At 37.2% G+C, this 21,181-nt stretch overlaps 1 protein-coding gene across 2 annotated transcripts in view; it reads left to right on the top strand.

The window, feature by feature from the left end:
* LOC150088199 (2-oxoglutarate dehydrogenase complex component E1-like) overlaps positions 1 to 21,181 on the top strand; it is a 497,346-nt gene that overhangs the window by 174,331 nt on the left and 301,834 nt on the right. For both annotated transcript variants that reach the window (XM_090370615.1, XM_090370616.1), the window contains exons 6-7: positions 16,962 to 17,108; positions 17,276 to 17,363. In XM_090370615.1, coding sequence (XP_090226741.1) covers positions 16,962 to 17,108; positions 17,276 to 17,363 — 235 coding nt within the window. The remainder of the gene's footprint in view (positions 1 to 16,961; positions 17,109 to 17,275; positions 17,364 to 21,181) is intronic.

The raw sequence follows: 21,181 nt of genomic DNA, 5'->3' as shown, positions 1-21,181 counted from the left end.
GCCCAAAATTGAAAAAGAAGAAAAGCAAAAAATATCAGAATATCAAAAGTATCCAAAACTCTTGAAATACCTGAAAAGTACCCATGTTGAATCTGCAGATAAATGAACCACTAGGTGGCAGTGATCACAGTGTGTTGAAGTGGGATTTACTCAAGGAGGTAACTATCATCAGAGGTAAAGGGAAGGGTTTTTGTTTTCGTAAAGGCGACTATGATGGTCTGAGACAGTATTTAAATTCTATACAGTGGGACCAACTGATGATGTTACCAACAGCAAACTCAAAATGGGAAGCATTCAAGGAACTAATCTTGGAGGCTACCAGGCTTTACATACCAACTAAGAAATATTGTTCAAGGTTTAGGCCTAAATGGTTGTCAGATGAACTAATGAGACAGGTGGCAAAGAAGAAAAATGCATGGGATACATACAAATTAATGGGTGACATGGAAGCCTATGATAGATATAAGTTGGTCTGTAACCAAGTCACAAAGGAGATTAGGCAGGCAAAGGCAGACTACGAAAAATCCTTGGCAAAGGATGCAAAGAAAAACAGAAAAGAGTTCTTTACATATTTAAACTCCAGAAGGAAAGGGATGAATCAGATTGGTCCACTGGATATTGATGGTTCAACAGTTGAGGATCCTGCTCAGGTGGCTAACAATCTAAACGAGTATTTTGCATCTACATTCACGCATGAGGAGTTATTCAGGAAGGAGAATGATGTAGGTAAAGTAAACATTGGCAGTGAGCTGGATGATTTTTTAATAACTGAGAAGAAAGTGGAGGAGAGATTGTTGAGGATAAACATAAAAAAGGCACCTGGGGTGGATGGGATCTATCCAGTTATATTAAAGGAGGCAGCAAAGGAAGTATGCAAACCCCTAGCCATAATTATGAGAGCTTCTTTGAACTCAGGGGAGGTACCCATAGACTGGAGATGTGCAAATGTAACCCCAATTCACAAAGGAGAATCAAAGGCTGACACAAGTAATTATAGACCTGTTAGTTTAACTTCTGTTCCAGGTAAATTAATGGAGGCACTGGTTAAAGAAGCACTGCAGGATCATCTAGACAAGAATTCAGTTATAGCTCAGACGCAGCATGGTTTTGTTAAGGGCAGGTCTTGCCTGACCAATTTGATTGGATACTATGATGTAGTCACAAAAGAACTGGATGCAGGGAATAACTTTGATATTATATATTTGGATCTTAGAAAGGCTTTTGATACTGTTGCACATGGAAGACTGCTGCACAAATTGGAGCAGTGTGGCATTGGAGGCAAATTGCTGCTATGGATAAGGGGATGGTTGAGTGGCAGAAGACAGAGAGTGGTAATCAATGGACACTGCTCAACGTGGACTAATGTTATTAGTGGAGTTCCTCAGGGTTCAGTGTTAGGTCCGTTGTTGTTTTCGGTGTTTATGAATGATATTGATGATGGGATATCAAGTTTAATGTCCAAGTTTGCAGATGATACAAAGGTTGGCAGGGTTGTTAAGGACACTACTGACGCTATGCTGCTGCTGCAACAGGATCTGGAAAGGTTGAACAGATGGGCTGAGAGGTGGCAAATGAAGTTTAACATTGACAAATGTAAAGTACTACATATGGGAAACAGTAACCCCAGAGCAACGTATCAACTCTGCGGTACTACACTGACAGTGCTGGAGAATGAAAAGGACCTGGGGGTAATTGTGCAGGCAGATATGAAGTTCTCTGAGCAGTGCAGACGAGCTGCAAGAGTAGCTCATGGTGTCTTGTCAATGATATACAGGAACTTTTCTAGCAGGGATAAGGAGGTGATTATTCCCTTGTATAAGGCAATGGTTAGGCCACATCTTGAGTACTGTATACAGGTCTGGAGGCCTCATTTCAAGAAGGATGTAGAGCTGCTGGAACGGGTACAGAGAAGGGCAACAAGATTAGGGAATGGAACAAAGGGGTGCTCTTACGAAGAAAGGCTTAAGTTTTGCAAATTACAGAGTCTGGAGACTAGGCACCGGCGAGGCTCAAACCATTCAAAGCCTGATAGAGGTGTATAAGGCTTTGAATGGTTTGAGCATGCTCAATGCCAATGGGATTCTTCATCTTGCTCAGAATAATCACCTCAGAGGGCATAAATTCAAATTGAGGAAGGACGGATGTCGGATAGATGTGCGGAAATTTGCCTTTGGCCAGCGGGTGGTTGGTTGGTGGAACCGACTTCCATCACTTGTTGTTGAAGTTGATAGCCTAAACAAATTTAAAGCTCAACTGGACAGGTATTTCGAACGAACGGAGGGGTGAAATGGGAGTGGTGTGTGTGTGTGTGTTTTTTTTTTTTTTGGGCTGATGCTGAATAAGCTTCCTTTCTTGCATCATATGCCTCTACTAATGCTAATGTTGAATCCTCTTCCATTGTGCTCGCTGAAAATGAAGAAAACATCGAGAATGAAATGCAAATAATGCATGCACAATCCATCGATCATGGGGATAAAAATGTTCAAGATATTTTTGAGGTTGAATTTAATAAGGAAATAAGTTGTGACAGTGATAAAAATGTACATGTTGTAAATATCAAAAATGGAATGTGCGATTTGGATTTTAACTTTAATAAAGGAGGCAGTCTTGAAATAGACATTTCCAAGTGATATGACGACATAAGCCTTTGGCCTTACAAATTATTACCTTCTGAATCCGACCATATTATAATGCTTGGCCCATATGCTGTGAGACATGATTTTAATTTCCTGAGATATTCTATTAATTGCAACTTCTCTGTTTCAATGTGCTATAAGAAAATTATCAATGGTGAAAAATATTTAAGAAGATGGTTTGTTTATTCTGAGAGCATAAATGCAGTGTTTTGCTTGTGCTGGACACTTTTTGATGGTTTGATAGAAGCAGTTTAGCAAAGATGGAATGAGCGATTGGAAATATCTGAACGAATACTTAAAATTGCACAAAAACTCCCCCATCACTTGAAATCTATAAAATGTGGCTTGAAACTGAGTTGCTGCTTAACAAAAATAAAACTATAGATGAAGATATGCAAATAGCTATGAAAGATGAAAGAAGTCATTGGAGAGGTGTGCTAGAAAGGTTAATAAGTATAACCTTATATTTTGCCCAAAACAATTTAGCTTTTTTATGGCTCTTCAGATTGTTTATTTATGCTGCATAACGGTAATTTTCTAGGCCTTGTTGAACTGCTAGGCAAATATGATTTGTTTATGAGCCAACATCTATGTCGAATAATATTTGCTCAAATCCATGTTCATTACTTCGGTAAAACAGTCAAAAATGAATTGATTGATATGCTTGGAGATTTTACTCTTAAAAATATACTTAAAAGCTAGTCAAGGAAAATATTTTAGTATAATTGTAGATTGTACTCCCGATGTTAGTCTTATTGAACAGCTTTCCATGACAATAAGATTTGTTGATATCGATGATGTTAAAATTAAAGAAAATTTTCTTGCTTACCAACCAATCATTTGGAAAGGGAATTGATGAATCTATAACACAAATTTTGGAAGATTTTCAAATGATTTTAACTAATTGCAGAGGTCAGGGGTGCGATAATGGTGCCAACATGAAAGGAAAAGATAAAGGAGTATAAGCGTGCATTTTTCATGCCATGCAGATGCTACTTGCTAAATTTAGTAATTGGGGACAGTGTCCCATGTTCAGTATTTTCGAAAAGGTTTTTTGGGGTTATTCAAAGAATTTGTGTTGTTTTCAGCTTCAGTTGTTAGATGGAAATTACTGAAAAAATATATTAAGCAGTTAACTCCTAAACCACTATGTGATACCAGGTGGGAATGTAAAATTAACTGTGTTAAGGCTGTAAAAAATGAAGTTTTAGGAGTGAGAGATGCCTTAATTGAGACAGCAGAAGTGCTTTCTATTGAACCAGTAGTTGTTTCTGAAGCAGAATCTCTAGTGGGAAAAGTCTAAGAGTTTAATTTTTTAGTAACACTGTATTTGGAATGAAATTTTATTTAAAGTTAATTTGATAAGCAAATTGATGCAGAGCTCGGAATTGGAGCTGAGCATACAGTTATGCTATTAGAAAACTGTACAGAATTTTTAAAGGAATATTGGGACTCAGGTTATATGACAGCATTGAAATCGGCAAAAGAATAGGCAATAAAACTAGGAGTATTCCTCGAGTGAAAGATATCCAGATTTTTTTGGGTGGGGGGGGTGATTTTTCTAGCAGCGAATTCTGAAAGGAAATTTCTACAAATGAAAAAAAGAAAAATATTTTCAAAATCATGTTTTTAATGTGATTGTAGATCATGCAATCATGTCACTATCAGAACGATTCATGAAAATAAAAGTATAATGATACTGGGGGATTTTTGTACAACAGCAACAAATGTAAACCATGACAATCTATTAAAAAGGTGTAATGCACTTGAAATTAAACTAAGTGAAAAAAAGTGAGTGTGGTGTAAATGGTGAAGATTTGTGTCAGGAAATTGAGACACTGATAAGGTACCTTATAAAGACTTAAGTATTTTGAAATTTATAAATAACAGTAAATTACAAAATACGTTGCCAAATTTATGGGTAGCATTGAGAGTTATGCTGCCAGTTCCACTAACTGTAGCAAGTGGGGAAAGGAGTTTTAGCAAATTAAAGCTAGTTAAAACATTTGCGATCATCAGTGTCGCAGGCGAGATTAAATTCATTAGCAATGCTATCAATTGAAAATGATTTGGCTGCAAATTTGGATTTTACCGATGTCATTAATAAATTTTCTGATATAAAATCAAGGAAAGGAATGCATTAAAGGAATTTCGTTTGGCACTCAATAAAAATATGTCGTTTGGTGTTAATAACAAAAAATTATTCCTACATTTTTGTTTTGTATTTTTAGATAGCTTTGATGTAACTTGTAATGTAATGTAAAATCTATATTTATTCTGTAAGCATCTACTATTAAGTATTGTATTGCCAAGTGTCAGTCTGTCTCCAAATCCTTCCACTTCCAGATGGGATACTGATTTTAAATTTGGTTTAAATATACGTGATGGGCTACAATCCTGTGTGCATCCCATTTCTTTCACATGAGTGGCTGAAATTAATTATAGAAATTATTATTATTATATAAATTAAAGGCAAGCGTAACTGCAACCCGCTGCTAGTATTTTGATAAATGTCCTTATAAAAAATTAATTCTTTTGTAAAATTTTTATTGTTGATATTAATATGACAATTAAAACATTATAAATATTCTGGTTGTCTTTTTAACTTTCCTCTAGCAAAAATAAAATTATTATCTCGATCAAAACACCTTAAATTTTTTGTTGTTTAGGCATTCCAATGTCCCCTTTCTGGAAGGGGGCACTGGAATGCCTCCCCGCCCGGGGTGCCAATATACCTCGGGGCATCCCTGACTGGACCTTGCCATGATACCTCAAAAGGTATTGACTCATGCTGCATTATTGAAGAGATTAGGATTGCTGAGCTTTCCTCTGGAAACTAAACAGTGATTTCAAGCCTCGAATAAGAATCGTGGGGACAGAAGTTCAGTATTTCTCTGTGCTTTGCGTATGCAAACACCTCACGTATTGGTTCACACCTGGGTAGCTTCAGTATATTAGGTGCATTGTTTCAGGATTTGCACATGGAGTGGGAGTATACACAAGGTTACCTACAATCCTACCATTGGGAAAATGCTAGTAGAGGTGGTTGCTGCAGAATTGGAATTCAGTACACTTTGACCTATAAAGGAACCTGAATGTAATTTCCATCAACATTTTAGACTCCTAGGCAGGAAACCCAAGCCTGCCATACCTATAAGAATGTCTGACTAGCTTCAGGGAACTACTGTTGCCCAGGCAGACCCACAAGATTTACATTGGTATGAGCTTGATATGTATGGGTTCGTCCTTTGGCGTGATACACAGTATTCATGGGAGGGGGTGATATCTAAATAGTTTTAATTATATGGTGTTTGTGTTTAAGTAGCAGCTCAGTATTCTGGGCATGGACTACCCAAACCCAAGAACTGTTGTTCAGTTCTTGGGTTTGGGTGGCCCAAGGCTGGACAACTGGCACTCAACAGTCTAGCACTCTCTCTGTTGAGTGTTTAATTGCGCTTTGGCGCTTCAGCTTTTAAAGATAGAACCAGGTCCGGCTCCACGTGTCAGGGATGGGCATCAGATTGCAGTTGAAGAGTTCAGCTGCTTTCTGATGGCAAAGTGACCTGACATAAACAACATACTACACTCACAAACATCTCTCTTATATTTACTTTTATTCTTTCCTATTCAAAATTTCTTGTTTATACACTTAACTTAGCTTAGATTATGAACTTCACTTAACTTAAATTTTTTTTTTTTTACTTCTCTTTTCAAAAATATGTTTTGTCTTCTTATTTCTTAGCTACCTTTTTATTTATCAGGTCCACTTTACAGATTTTCTGTTTTAAATGATTTAGGTGGAGATGGGCATTTGCCTGGGAACCACCCTGAACCAGTACACACACACACACACACACACACACACACACACACACACACACACACACACACACACACACCCTGTTAGTGCCAATGATAACATGTCTTAATTTTAAGAAAAGTTTTCAGATATTTTATTGCTGAAAAGAAATCCGAATTACATTTTTAATGAAATTTGAAAATTACTTAATTTGCTTTATCACATCAGAATTTTTTTTTCAAATAAAAAAAAAAAAAAAAAACATATTGGTGTAGGTGCTTCTGGTTTATTTTATTTTACAAATAAGTTATTTTTATATGAAAACACCATTAAAATATGTAAAGACACATGTATATAAAGGCTATGTCCTCCTATTAAGCATAGATAACCTCAAACTGGATTTCTTATACACTGGACTGGGTTAAACTTGTGCATTCAGGTAGCTAGTTTCAGTGGCTTTTCCTGTTGATAGATAAAATAGCAACCTCTTTATTGATCAAATATTGGCTTTTCCTCTTTATCCAAGAGTAGTTGGATTAAGAGGAAATAGTCCTTTGGTACCCTTTTTCCATTTCTTTTATATTCTAGTGGAATCTTTTCCCCCTGCTGTTCTCTTAAACTACCTTAATTTTTTGGGAAATAGTTGATGAATGTGCAAGAAGTGTACCTTAGCACTCATATTATAGCCTAGTTTTCTGAAGTTCTCCAGTATGTCACTCATGATCATCTCGTAATCTGGGTGTTTGTTTCCCCAAAAATTAAAGCCCTGCTGGTGGATGGTGGGTCATCATGAAACAGAGGGCTATGTTAGGGTAACTAAAAGTAAGAACATGTGCATGTATGCTAATGGTAGCAGCATATTAAATAAATTTGATGAATAAGAAGTACTGATTAAGTCATCAAATCTGACATTGTGGGGATATCAGAGATGTGGCGCACAAGAGATGCAGACTTCACTATGGGTATTCTGCATCCCTTACACTTCACTCAGAGGCATAAGGGATGCAAAATTTGAATATGGTTGTACCATGTGTACAGAAAGAATATAGTGTTACAGGTCTTGCAGCCTGGGGTTCCCCCTTAACTCCATGATAATTTTTTGTGATGCAATTCAGGCTCTATAAAGACCAGAAAAGTGTAGATTATAGGAGAGTCTGTGTAATGTGGTGCAATGTAGTGTTTCTTGTCTAGTGGCACCGGGGGTTCCACCTACAAACCCACGAGGTATGCTGTGTGATCTCTGGCATTTACAAACTCTGTAAATGCCAGAGATAGTGTAAGTGTTTGTGTTAGTTTGCATAGTGTAGTGTTGTTTATGTTGGTCTGTTGTTCCTCTGGCATTTAGCTGCCAGAGCCTTTAGTGGGACCCCACATTTTTGTTCACCACCTTGGGAAGGCTGCCAGGTACAGTAGGAGAAAGACTCCGGTGGGACAAACCCTAGACTGCACCTGATCTAGCCAGGGAGGGGAGCCTCAGGAGAGAGGTAAAAAATCACTCTAGAAGGGAAGATGTGAAATGGGGGTGGCAGTGAAGAGAGAGGGAGCAGAGCAAGATGGTTAGGGTGGATGATAGGAAGGCTGTCCACCAAGAAGTAGGAAGTTAAAGGAATAGAGGGACACTCCTTTGGGGAGGGCTGACAGGAAAGTAAAAGATTTGTGGTGGCAGGGCCCACCAGGCAAAAAAAGTGAGAAAGGGAGTATGGGTAAGTTGGGAATAAAGCTTAGGGCCAGAGTGTCCTATTATTATTATTAGCCATATGGTGCAAGGAAGCCTGAGGCTTATGCTGCACAAGGCAAAAAAAAATTTGAGTTACACTGAGAGAGAGAGAGAGAGAGAGAGAGAGAGAAGAATGATGATATCCAGCTCAGGACTCTGGGTGTGCCAAGCCCATACTCACCAGATGTGAGCCCCTGGGGTTATATTATGTTGGGGAAGAGCACACTAAAGATGGAGGTTCACTATGTATTATCCCACACTGGCCAGACCAGCTGTAGCCGGTGTCAGCATAACCCATAGATGATATAACCAACCAAAATTTGCTTGAAATGTATTTGTAAAATAATAAAAGAAGTTTACCTCAATATAGTATGTAGAACACTTCTGTATGATACTCTTCAGAAATTAAAACAAAAAAAATCAAAAAGCTTATATTAGAGTAACCAATAATTAAAAAATAATTAAAAATCAATTTAACGCAATTAAAAATAAGAAAATTAATTAAAAGAATTTAACGAAAAAATTACAAAACGATTTTCCTTCCTTAAGCTGACAACGCTTTTCGACTGTATGTCGTGATCACAGGAATGAAAATTACCGAATAGGGGTGAGAATGAAACTTAAATAGGGATTATTAGCCTTTGCGCATGCGTGTAAAAGCCCACGAATTGGAGATCAGATATAACTGACGAACATTAACCAAATTTTCGTGTAATTTAATTTCTACGGTTTCTACAATTAATAGTCGCGCATAATTACGTTGGACACTAAGTATTTTGGCTTCGTTAAATAAAAAAGTATGTTTTTCGTTAATGACTTGAAAGACTAATTCTGACGCTGCTGAATGAAAAGCACGAACTGAGGCCGCATGTTGATTAACACGAATATTCAAAGGAAAACACGTCGAACCTTGGTAAGACAAGTCGCAATCACTGCAAGAAATGTTGTATACCAGGTCATTAATTTGTGTTGTGAACGACTAAAGGACTGAGCGATTGTTCATTATAGTGCATAATTTCCGTATTGGCCTGCCCACAATTTTAAATTCGGTATCTTTAAAGAATCTGTTAAGCTGTTTGTGCCATATGTTCAACATGTTTTATTTGTATTATTTTACAAATATTGATATCAACATAGAATGTATTGAGCATTACAGCTCTGCTTCATACTAGCTTGAAATGTATGCAGACGATAAAATGGAATAAAGCAATGACTCAGGATGCCCTACTTTTTCCAGAGGAGAAAAATCAATGCTCGACCAATATAAACAACTCGATCACAAAAAAATTAGGCTGACTCATTTTCTGCTTACAAATAATGGAACATATCATGCAATGGAATTGCAGAGGTTTCACCGCAGTATTGATGATATCTGTGAATTAATTTTCCATTACAATCCTATTGCCATGTGTTTAAAAGAATGAATTTAACATCAAAAATTTCCGTTTCAATCAAAAATTATATCTTCAGACAAGATAGCCTTACATTAACGGCCCCCATGGAGGGGTATCCGTACTCGTGGAGTTCCCCCCGAGGCACATACTATTGCAAACACCATTGGAAGCTGTTGCCATGTGTATAGTAATTGTTATCGTTCTGACACTGGTCTCAATATATTACACAGGAAAATCAACTGATGAAGTTATCAAAAGCAAATTCTAAATGGACAGCATAGAAGGATGTTATTGTAGAAGTTTCTAGGCTTTTTATACCAACTGAGAGATATAGTTCAAGGCATAGTCCTAAATGGATGAGCCTTGTGGCATTGAAGAAAAATGCATAGGATGATATAAATTATCAGGTGATACAGATGCTTATTTTATACATAAACTTGTCTGCAATCAAATTCACAGACATAAGGCAAGCTGAGGCATTACGAGAAGTCTGGCAAAGAATGCAAAGAAAAGCAGCAAATACTTCTTTACATATGTAAACAGTTGAAGGAAAATTACAGTTGTTTGGTTTCAACTTAGGGTTACAGAATGTTTTATGATTAATTTGATAATGTCCAACATTGTTATGAGTCTTAATTGCAATATTGTATAATATATACTCTAAAATATACAGTATATAATTTACAATAATTAGAGCATTTTTACAAATACTATAATTAATTAATTAGATAATTGATTACTTAGAATTATCCAGCTCTAAGTTATCCAGCTAAACTATGAATTCTAATTAATTACTCATGATATTGGAATAATGTCAAATGTTATCAGATTATCCATAAAAGAATTATTGTGTAACCCCATCAGTAACTTCTACAACTTTAATTAATTAATTAGAATTTTGTAAAACTTTCTATAAATTTGTACCTCAATGTTCTAATCTCACAGGTGTGAACCAACGTAAGCAGTGGTCGAGGTGTAGCACCCACACCACATGAAGAAATACTACTCCTCTATGTTACCAGGCAATACTAGGTGGTAGATGACTCTCATCAACCGGTGCAATATCACCACTTTGCATATTGGAGGCTTGAAGTGGTGGAACCCATGTTTAGTCTCCAGAGCTAAGTTCCGGTCAACTCTTCCCCATCTCTTCTATCATGCAGTATGACTGATAACTTTTGAGGTTATGATGAACATCATGGCGAGGTCCAATCCTCCTTACATTTCTAAGGTACAGCTCTAAAACGGTGTTCGCAGGTCGGCTGCTAGTTAGTACACCGGACTGAACCTATTGGTACCTCTTTAGGAGGTTTCCGGATCAGCTAGTGTGTAATCTTGCTACCTCTACTCTGCCAGATAGTGACTGGAGGGAGTAAGAGTAGTGTGTATGTGGGAGGCATTGTCAAGGATCTGGGTATATTCTTACCATGTGTATGCCATATCCAAAACTTACATTACTTCATACAGCATGCCCCCCCCCTTCTTACTATTGAATACACCATGAATTGTCAAACAAATAGAGTAAGCTTATCTGCGAAAAAATCTAAACTTCCCAAACACTTCCTAGTTCATTTCACAAATGTACGTGGTCTCAATTCTAATCTCAACAATGTCCATTTCCACTTGCAGTCTGACAAACCCCATGTACTTTTTCTGACAGAATCTCAGTGATCACTTAATTCAACTACTGCTCATCTCAGTTGCTGAAATTATTCACCGTATGATTCCTTTTGCCTCAAAGGTGGTACTTGTGCATATGTCCGTTCCAATATTCCCTGTCAGAGAATTGGTAATTTGGAATCTCCTCTCTTTTAAGCCAGATCTTCTCTGGCTTAAAATCTCTCTACCTCACTCTGTTAAATTCATCTGTTGTGTCTACCGTTCTCCCAACTCCACTAATCACTTGGAGCTCTTCAACTTCCTCTCTTTGCAACTTGACTTTGTCCAGTCCAACTTTCCTAACAGTGAGGTAATTTTCCTTGGTGATTTTAATGTTCACAACTCCAGCTGGCTTCCGTTTTCTAGTCACACTGACCCAGCTGGTCGAGATGTTGAGGTTTTTGCAATTTCTAATGACCTTGCACAGATTGTTCATTTACCTACAAGAATACCGGACAATCCTAATCATATAGCCAACACGCTTGATCTTTTTCTCACAAACAACCCTTTTAAGTACACGGTCGAAGTGAGAGGTCCTTTAGGCACTTCAGATCACAACTTGGTGATTGTCTCTTCTCCAATGGAACCTTTATCTCATGGCTATTCCCAACCTCGTGTTGCTTGGCATTACAAGAATGCAAAATGGGATTACCTGCGAGATTTCTTTTCTTCTTTTCCTTGGTCGGATCACTTTTTCAAAGCTTCCGATGTGAACGTTTGCTCAAATCGTGTCAGTGAAATTATTCTTGTAGGAATGGAATCCTTTATTCCACACTCCACTGTAAAATCTCGTCCTTTATCTAAACCTTGGTTTTTCAATAAATGTGCTAAGGTTTGTTTATTTTGTTTATTTGGTTTTTTTTTAGGAGCATTAGCAACTAAGGCCATATTGCTCCGGGATATGCGGTGGTCATTCCCTGACCTTTCCGCATCCTCCGTATTTGGTGGTGACGGGCTCGAACCCCGGTCTAATCAAGAAGCATGTGCTACGCACTGCTGTCCTTTCCACCTGGCTACGGAGGCGCCTAATGTGCTAAGGCTCTTCAAGAGAAGAATGTTGCATATCGTAATTGGCTTGTTTCCAAATCTTCAGTTTCATTTTCTGCCTACAACAAAGCAGTCATTAATCAGTCCAAACTAGATATTGTACAGGCTAAGAGTAGAAAACTTGCTTCTTGCCCTAACGGTAGCCAAGCATTCTGGTCCCTTTCCAAAGCTATTGGCCGCAACTTTTGCCCACCTCTCTCAAAAACAGATGGTTCTCTTGTCACTTCAGACAAGGATAAAGCTGACCTACTAGGTTCCCATTTCTCTTCCAACTCATGTATTAATGATCTTGGTAAAACACCTCCCATCATTCCCTACACGCTCCATTCATTGCCTCCTGTGTTCTTCTGTCAAAAGGATGTGAGAACGAATTTTTGAATCTCGATGCTGAGAAAGCTCCAGGTCCTGATGGTATTTGTCCACTTGTTCTCAAAACCTGTGCTAATGAACTTACTCCTGTTCTTTGCTGCCTTTTTTCACTTTCTTATTCCAATGGTGTTTTTCCTTCTGCTTGGAAATTTGCCCATATCCAGCCAGTTCCTAAAAAGGGTGGCAAGTCCCTCCCATCCAATTATCGTCCCATTGCAATTACTTCTACTCTTTCTAAAGTAATGGAGAAATCAATTAACTGCAAACTCTTAAACTATCTAGAAACCTTACGTCTGATCAACGATCGCCAGTGTGGATTCCTTCAGTGTCGATCCACTGGTGATATTCTGGTTTATGTTACCCATTTATGGACAAATTCAATGGAAAAGTTTGGTGAAACCCAAACAGTTGCTCTTGATATCTCAAAGGCTTTCGATCGTGTTTGGCCTAAAAGTCTTCTAAACAAGCTTCCATCTTATGGTTTGCCAACTATGTTTTTGTAATTGGTTATCCAGTTCTCTCTCTCTCTGATCGCCCACTGATGGTAGATGTCTCTCTGTCTTCTAACTTGTCCACTAATGCCGGTGTCCCCCAAGGTTCAGTTCTTTCCCCCACTCTTTTCCTCTTGTATATTAATGGCCTTCTTCCATTGACTGGAAATCCTATCCATAGATTTGCCGATGATAGCACATTGCATTCTACTTTCCATTTTGAGAAACCTTGTCCTGCTTGCTGGCCGGGTGGGTAAAGTGCCTGCCTAGCAACCCAAAGGTCACGGGTTCGAATCCCGCCTCGGGCTTGGATCAAAGTAATGCAAAAAACCTTGGGAGATGCATTATGGCCACAGAAGCCGATGCGCCAACAACTAACTAACCTGTCCTGCTCAATCAGCTTCAACTTCTCGAAAATCTGCTACCAATTCCTTAAATGCCAATCTCCAGGTAATTCTCCAGTGTGGCAAAGACAACTTAGTTGATTGCAATCCTTCTAAAATTCAATCTTGTCTTATATCTCACAAAAAGGATTCTTCTGCTCCTATGCTTAACTTTGGTGACACTGCGATTTCTAAGCAAAATGATATATCTCTTTTGGGGATTACCCTGAATTCTAATCTCTCTTGGCACAAGCACATTACAAATATTGCTTCCTCTACATCTGAAAAACTTAGTTTTCTCTTTCGCTCTCGGTGTTACTTTTCTTCCAAACAGCTTTTCACTCTGTACAAATCGCTAATTCGCCCTACCATGGAATATTGTTCTCACATCTGGGGCGGTGCCCCGAAACCCCTCTCAGGCTTCTAGATTCCATTCAGAAGAGGTCAGTTAGGTTAATTAATGACTCCTCTCTAACAGAGTTTCTCCACTCTCTGTCTCACAGACGTACTGTTTCTGCTGCATGTCTTTTCTACAGATACTTCCATGGCCACTGTTCTTCTGAATTGATTTCTATAATTCCTGCTATATCTTTCAAAACAGTCTGAACACATGCCACCACCAGCCAACATCCATTTACTGCCCAACTTCAAGCTCACAGAACCAACTTTTCGTCTTCCTCGTGTATTCATTCAACTGCCGTTTTCTGGAACAACCTTCCTTCACATGTATTTCCTGAAAATTACAGTCTACAGAAGTTCAAGGCTAATATCAACAAATATCTTCTTTCATCTTCTCAACCTCCAACCCAAGCACGATCTAAGTACTACAGGTTCTAATACCTCTCATGTTTGGGGGTTTCATAAAAATGAAAAAAATACACCTGATAGAAAATCGGGTGAAATCCCATTTCTAAGGTACCTGTACTGGCTTGTGACTCATACCTGTTGACTGCCATGCCATGTTCATAAAGTTAGTTTTTTTTTTTTTTTTTGTCTTGACCAATTTTACACTGAATTTTATACAGAAATTTTACATCTGCCTAACTGCTTTATATTGCATGATATTAATAGTGATGTTTATGCATCTTCAGTAGGAGTTGTAAAGAGGCATATGCATTCAGTGTATATGCCTCTTTCCTGTTGAAAGATATACAAGTAGTTGACTGATCTTGAGCTTGTTCCTCATATACAATTGTTATTTTTGTTATTGAAATTTCTTCTCTCTGTGTGTTGGTGATTAGAACTTGGGTTTTGCTGTACAGAATCTTGTGGCCAAAGTCTCAAAACTAGTGTTGGATCAGATATGTCTGCTTTCCCTAAGCAAATATAGTTGTTGTTATTCTACTGAATTCAGGAATATTTGATTGGCTCTCTCTTATACCACAGATTTCACTAGTATACTGCTTTGATCCTCTGAAGTCTACCATCACCTACAGTGAGCACTTGGAGAGAGAAAACTGGATACCCAAATACAAAAAAATTTTGCAAGCATAATCTTATTTAGAAGACCTTTAGGCCAACCACGATCAAAAGTCTTTAAAGTCTCAAGAGCAACTGCCTGATTTTCACCAAGCTTTCGCACTGAATTTATCCATAGATGGTTAACATAAGCCAGTATATCGCCATTTTATTGACAGTGGAATTCATATTGGCAATCATTGATCTGATGGAAGGTTTCCGGACAGTTTAGAAATTAATAGATAATGGATTTCCCCATTATTTTAAAAAGAGTAGAAGTAAGTGCAATGGGTGATAATTGAATGGGTGGGATTTGTCATCTTGTTTAGGAACTAGCTGGATGTGAGCAAATTTCCAAGGAGAAGGAAAAACACCTTTAGAATATGAAAGAGAATAAAAGGCGACACAGAACAGGAGTAACTTAGGAGCACAGGTTTTGAGAACAAGTGGAGAAATAGCATCAAGACCATTCAAAATTCTTCTGACGTTCTTTTGATGGAACACTAAAGGGGACATTGAATGGAGTGTACTGGAAATGGTAGGAGGTGGAAAATTAATACAATATAATTGATTAATAGAAGAAAATTATGATGCTAGCAGGTTGGCTTATTGTTTAGCTGAGGTGGCAATAGAACTACCAGGTTTTAACAGAGGTGGAAGTAGAGATGGAAAAAATTTCAGCCATTAGCTTTGGCAAGAGAGCAAAAATTTTCTCTCTGACCACTCCTGCGGATGATGGTCGATGGCTCTCTGTCTTCTAGCTTCTTCACTATTGCTGATATTCCTCAAGGTTCAGTTCTTTCTCTTACTCTTCCTCCTGTATTTTAGCGACCTTCCATTGACTGGAAATCCTATCCATAGTTTCGCTGATGATAGCGCATTGCATTCCACCCTCCAGTTCGAGAAACCTTGCCCTGCGCAAACAGCTTCAACTTCTCGAATATCCACTACCAATTCCGTAAATACTGATCTCCAGGTAATTTTCCATTGGGAAAAGATAACTTAGTTGATTTAAATCCTTCTAAAACTCAGTTCTTTCTTATATCTTGCCAAAAGGATTCTTCTGCTCCTATGATAATCTTCGATGACACTCCGATTTCTACGCTAGATCATATATCTCTCTATTACCCTGACTGCTAATCTCTCTCTCTTGGCATAAGCATATTACAAATATTGCTTCCTCTGCATCTAGAAAACTGGGTTTTCTCTTTCTCTCTCTCTCTCTCTGTTACTTTTCTTTCAAACAGCTGATCAATCTGTACAAATTACAAATCTGCCCTACCATGGTATATTGTTCCTACATCTGGGGCAGTGCCCCCAAAACCTCTCTCAGGCTTTTAGATTCCATCCAAAAAAACGGCAGTTTGGTTAATTAATGACTCATCTCTAACAGAGTCTCTCCACTCAGTCTCATAGACATTGTTTCTTCTGCATGCCTTTTCTCTAGATACTTCCATGGGCACAATTCTTCTGAAATGGCTTAAATAATTCTCTCTCACTCTTCCAAAGCAGTCTGATCACATGCTGCAACTAGTCAATGGCCTTTTTCTGTCCAACTTTGAACTCACAGAACCAATTTTTCTTCTTACTTATTTATTCATTGAACTTCCATTTTCTGGAACAACCTTCCTTCATACGTTTTTCCTGAGAATTACAATCGACAGAGGTTTAAGTCTGATGTCAGCAAATATCTTCTTTCATTTTATCAACCTTCAGCCCATGCATGGTACTAAGTACTATAGCTCTTGTTTTGGGGGGTTTCATAAAAGGGGGGATTGAAAATATGAGATACACTGTGAATGTTCAAGTTCTGTTTTCCAGATATTTCCACTCCGACAAATTCAGCAAGACATTCAAATTTAGTGAAATCAAAATTTCTTAGAAATAAAAGTAGAAAAGTACATAGTTTATTGGTTAAAAAATAGGAATTACTTCTAAATATGCCTTTTGACAATGTTTTTTTAGATTGAACGATTTTTGGTATTACTGTATTTTATATACCTTTTAGATTTGAAGAATTTTTAGCAAAGAAGTGGTCTTCAGAAAAAAGATTCGGATTAGAAGGCTGTGAAGTTTTGATTCCTGCTATGAAGTCAATTATAGATAGATCAAGTGAACTCGGCATTGAAAGTATTGTAATGGGAATGCCACATCGGTAAGAATTAGTAGTATAATTTGGAATAAATTTGATGAAACTTAAAAGTTATTTACTTAGGCCAATTTACCTTGTCAATCACTAGTGCTCTTGCTTGTGTTCTTTATTATATTTTTGTTTTAAGTATTTGTTTAAATGTTTTTATATATTTTTGTTTTCATTTTAAGGGGTCGATTGAATGTTCTAGCTAATGTTTGTCGTAAGCCACTAGAGCAAATTTTTACACAGTTTAGTGGATTAGAACCTGCAGATGAAGTAAGATTTCAGTTATACTATATTAATTTCCAGTTATTTGTTTAAACTGCTAGGAATTGATAAAATTTTTATAAATACACAAATTAATTAATATTGCGTTATTACCTTATGCATTGATGTTATGATTTTTTCCTAGTAGTATATAGGAAGTATGTAAATAACCCGAAATGTGTACCATTAACTTGTGAACAAAAGCTTTTCAAAACAATTGCATTATAATGAAGCATCTCAGACAGGAAGAGTTTAAAGAAAAAGGGAAAAAAAAAAAAGCCTTTTTTTTTTATAATGTGATATACAGGTAGGACCCGTTTTAAGGCAGCATTAGGTTCCAGCAAAACAGGGTCGTAAAATAAAAAGTCATAAAACAAGACCAGATTATAATGTAATCGAATGATAATTTTCCCAAGTATGTACTAGTATTTCTGTTCTTTATAAATAATTAAATATTTTAACATTTAATGCACATGTTTTATTTATACTTATAGATAAAACAATTAACAAAATAAAATTTTAACTTACTTTGGTCCCGTGGAATATCACTTGAGTACGTATTAACTTCACTGATATTTTATATGACAATGGCGTAATGGGGCGACATTAATGGGAGGTTCCTGGTTGAGAGTCATCGGGTTCTGAGGGTTCTTTCCCTTCTTTGTCAAGAACTGTAGTATTGACGTCTGGCGGGACTTCCTACTTCTTTCTTCCAAGATGTTATAGTAGGGCTTCAACATCATGTTGACACCTCTTTGGATGCCAGGGCTATGTTCCCAATCAGGATGATTATCACAAAAGTTCATCAAATGCACTACGAATTTTGGCAAGAGCACTCTGAATATGTTTTGTTTTAATGTTCTGATCGACTCCAACTCTTCCACTCCATCTGGTTGTGTCAGCCTCATATTGTTGAAGTTGCACAGTCAGTTCCTCCAGTTACTCCCTCGAAAGTGGTTCACCATGACTCTCCAGCAACTGGTCAACATTATCTGGATCAACATCAATGCCAACATCTTTAGCCATGCGAGAAACATCTTTAGCCACTTCCGAAACAGGCTCAATCCTTACAAAATTAATCACTGCTTTGGGCCACAATTTATGCCAGACTCCATTCATGCAGGACTGGGACACTTCCTCCCAAGCAGAATCAGTGTTTGTAATGGCACTCAGAATGTTATAAGACTTCCAGTAGTCCCTCACAGTTATATCAGATTGCACAGCCTCAACCATCCCTTTGAAAGTCGTATACAAATAATACACCTTAAAGGTCGCAATTACACCCTGGTCCATCGGTTGCAAAAGTGAAGTTGTGTTGGAAGGCAAATACATAACCTCAACTTCCAAATGGTCATTGTGGATTTCTTGGAGGTTGGCTGGGTATCCTGGGGCATTGTTCAGCACCAACATGACTTTCGGAGGCAAGCCATTTGCTGCACAAAACTGACCGACCTCTGGACAAAAGTACGAGGTGTACCATTTGCTAAAATTTGTATGAGTCACCCACACTGTTTTGTTAGAGCAGCAAAACACAGGAAGTTGTGTCTTCACCATGCCCTTCACTACATGAGGAGTCTCTGAATGGTACACCAACATCGGTTTGAGTTTAAATGTTCCCGATGCATTGTCACCCAGAAGTAATGTCAATTGATCTTTTTCAACCTTGAAACCAGGGGAAGACCTCTCCTCACAGGCGATGTACATCCAACTTGGCAATTTTTTCCAATAAAGCCCCGTTTCGTCCACATTAAAAACTAAATCAGGGTGGTAGTTGCCTTTGTCTATTAAGCATTTAAATTCGGAAGGATACTCTTCCACCACTGCAATGTCAGCACTAGCAGCCTCACCAGACACTTTTACATTGTGAATTTTAGAATGGTTTTTAAACCGATGAAACCACCCTTTGCTTGCTGTAAATGTTTCAGTGCTACCAGACTCCTCACATATTTTGTCAAATAATGACTTTGCCTTGTCCAGAATTACTGCCTGTGTAACAGGAATGTTATTTTGGTTCATATCGTCAACCCACAACACTAACAATTTCTCCATTTTTTTTCCGTTGTCTCACTTCGTGAATAAGTTGTTCTGGAGGATGACACACTTATTATTCCTGTGTGTGTGTGTGTGTGTGTGTGTGTGTGTGTGCCCTTTATTTTATCAACATTGTTCATAATTGTTGATACAGTAGAAGGCACTAAACTCAACGCCTTACACACATCCGACCGAAGCTCGCCAGACTCCATGTGACGAATCGCATCCATTTTCTCCTTAATTGTTAGTGTTTTACACTTTTTTTTGGTCCCCCCGGCACAGGCACTGCCCCACGCTTAGTTACACAAAAATTATTAATTAGCTCATAGTTAAACAAAAATTATTATTATTATTATTTATGAGAAATAGCACTATAATAACACTGTGTAACCCATTAACAATTGAGGGAAAATCCACAACGAAACCAACATGGCACACTGAACGTAAACAACTCTTGGTGTCACTATCATTCCACCCACAATGCACCATGAAAAACAAAAGAAATGCCTAGTACGTGTTCGGACTCGCAGGCATTGCTATGATGTGTTACTGAGGTGAGATTTTTTTGTTATTTTCAATTTTTTTTAAGTAATATTTTTAAATGGTTGTTAATGTGAAAAGTCGTAAAATGGACCATCTTAAATTGGGACCTACCTGTAACACGTTTCTGAAATTACTTTGAATTTAAGAAGTGTGATAATTAACAATATAGTAAAATAATCCTTTCTTCAAAGTAATGTAGCATATCTGGAATGTTTTTTTTTGCAAGAAAAAGAAAAAACTTACACATGAGAAAACCAACTCCCTTTGTTCCAAGAATGGCAGAATTTCATAGTGACCATGGTAAAAACTGTAGTATTCATTTTTCTCTGTGTCACTAGATCAGTATAGTGGAAAATAAATCAAAAAAAATTAATTAATGATAAAAAAAAAGCTTTTAATTAAATTTGGACGTTCAGAAAAGCTTTTAATGATATGATAAATTATAATAAAATACAATGGCCCCATAACTTCAGAAATATGTGCTATTAGAAAGGGAAAGAAATACCTATTCCTGGATATGTTATGCCATTTGAAAGCTATTTGTAATATAATAAAATTATATTAATTTTAATATAATTAAAATATATGAATGTAATTCATATATTATTAATATAAGTAAAATACATTAATGCAATTAATATATTATTGATATTATTAATATATTGTTAATATAATTATTACTTTTAATGTAATTAAAATATTAATGTAATTAATGATGTTATGAAATTTATAATAATATGAAGATATAATACATAACTATAAAACTGAATGAACAGAACTTGGAAGTGAACTATTTTGTTTGTTTCTTGTCATTTTATGCATTGTGATGATTATTAGGCTAATCAAAATCTCATTTTGGTAAAGGTACTTGTGTTTCAATGCTACTGTGATTATTATAGTTAATACAAATAAAAAATATTGCAATGGATTGAATTTCTTCAAAGTTATAAACCATTTACTTTATTTTAATAAAGTACTTTTCATTTTCTGAAATGTAAGAAAAAGAGGTAAGGGGAGAAAATATGTTCTCTTTATACTTCCGGGCGCCTCCACTGCCGCTCCTGCCCAGAGGCAGGAGCGGCAGTGGAGGCGCCCGGAAGTATAAAGTAGCACACGCTTCTTGATTAGACCGGGGTTCGGGCCTATGACCACCAAATACGGAGGATGCGGAAAGGTCAGGGAATGACCACCGCATATCCCCAGAACAATATGGCCTTAGTTGCTAATGCTCCTAAAAACCAAATAACAACAAC

This window comes from Mastigoproctus giganteus, chromosome 3 (genome assembly GCF_048544385.1).
Source record: "Mastigoproctus giganteus isolate SK-2022 chromosome 3, ASM4854438v1, whole genome shotgun sequence".
Lineage (NCBI taxonomy): Eukaryota > Metazoa > Arthropoda > Arachnida > Uropygi > Thelyphonidae > Mastigoproctus > Mastigoproctus giganteus.
This window is presented reverse-complemented; position numbering and strand designations above follow the sequence as displayed.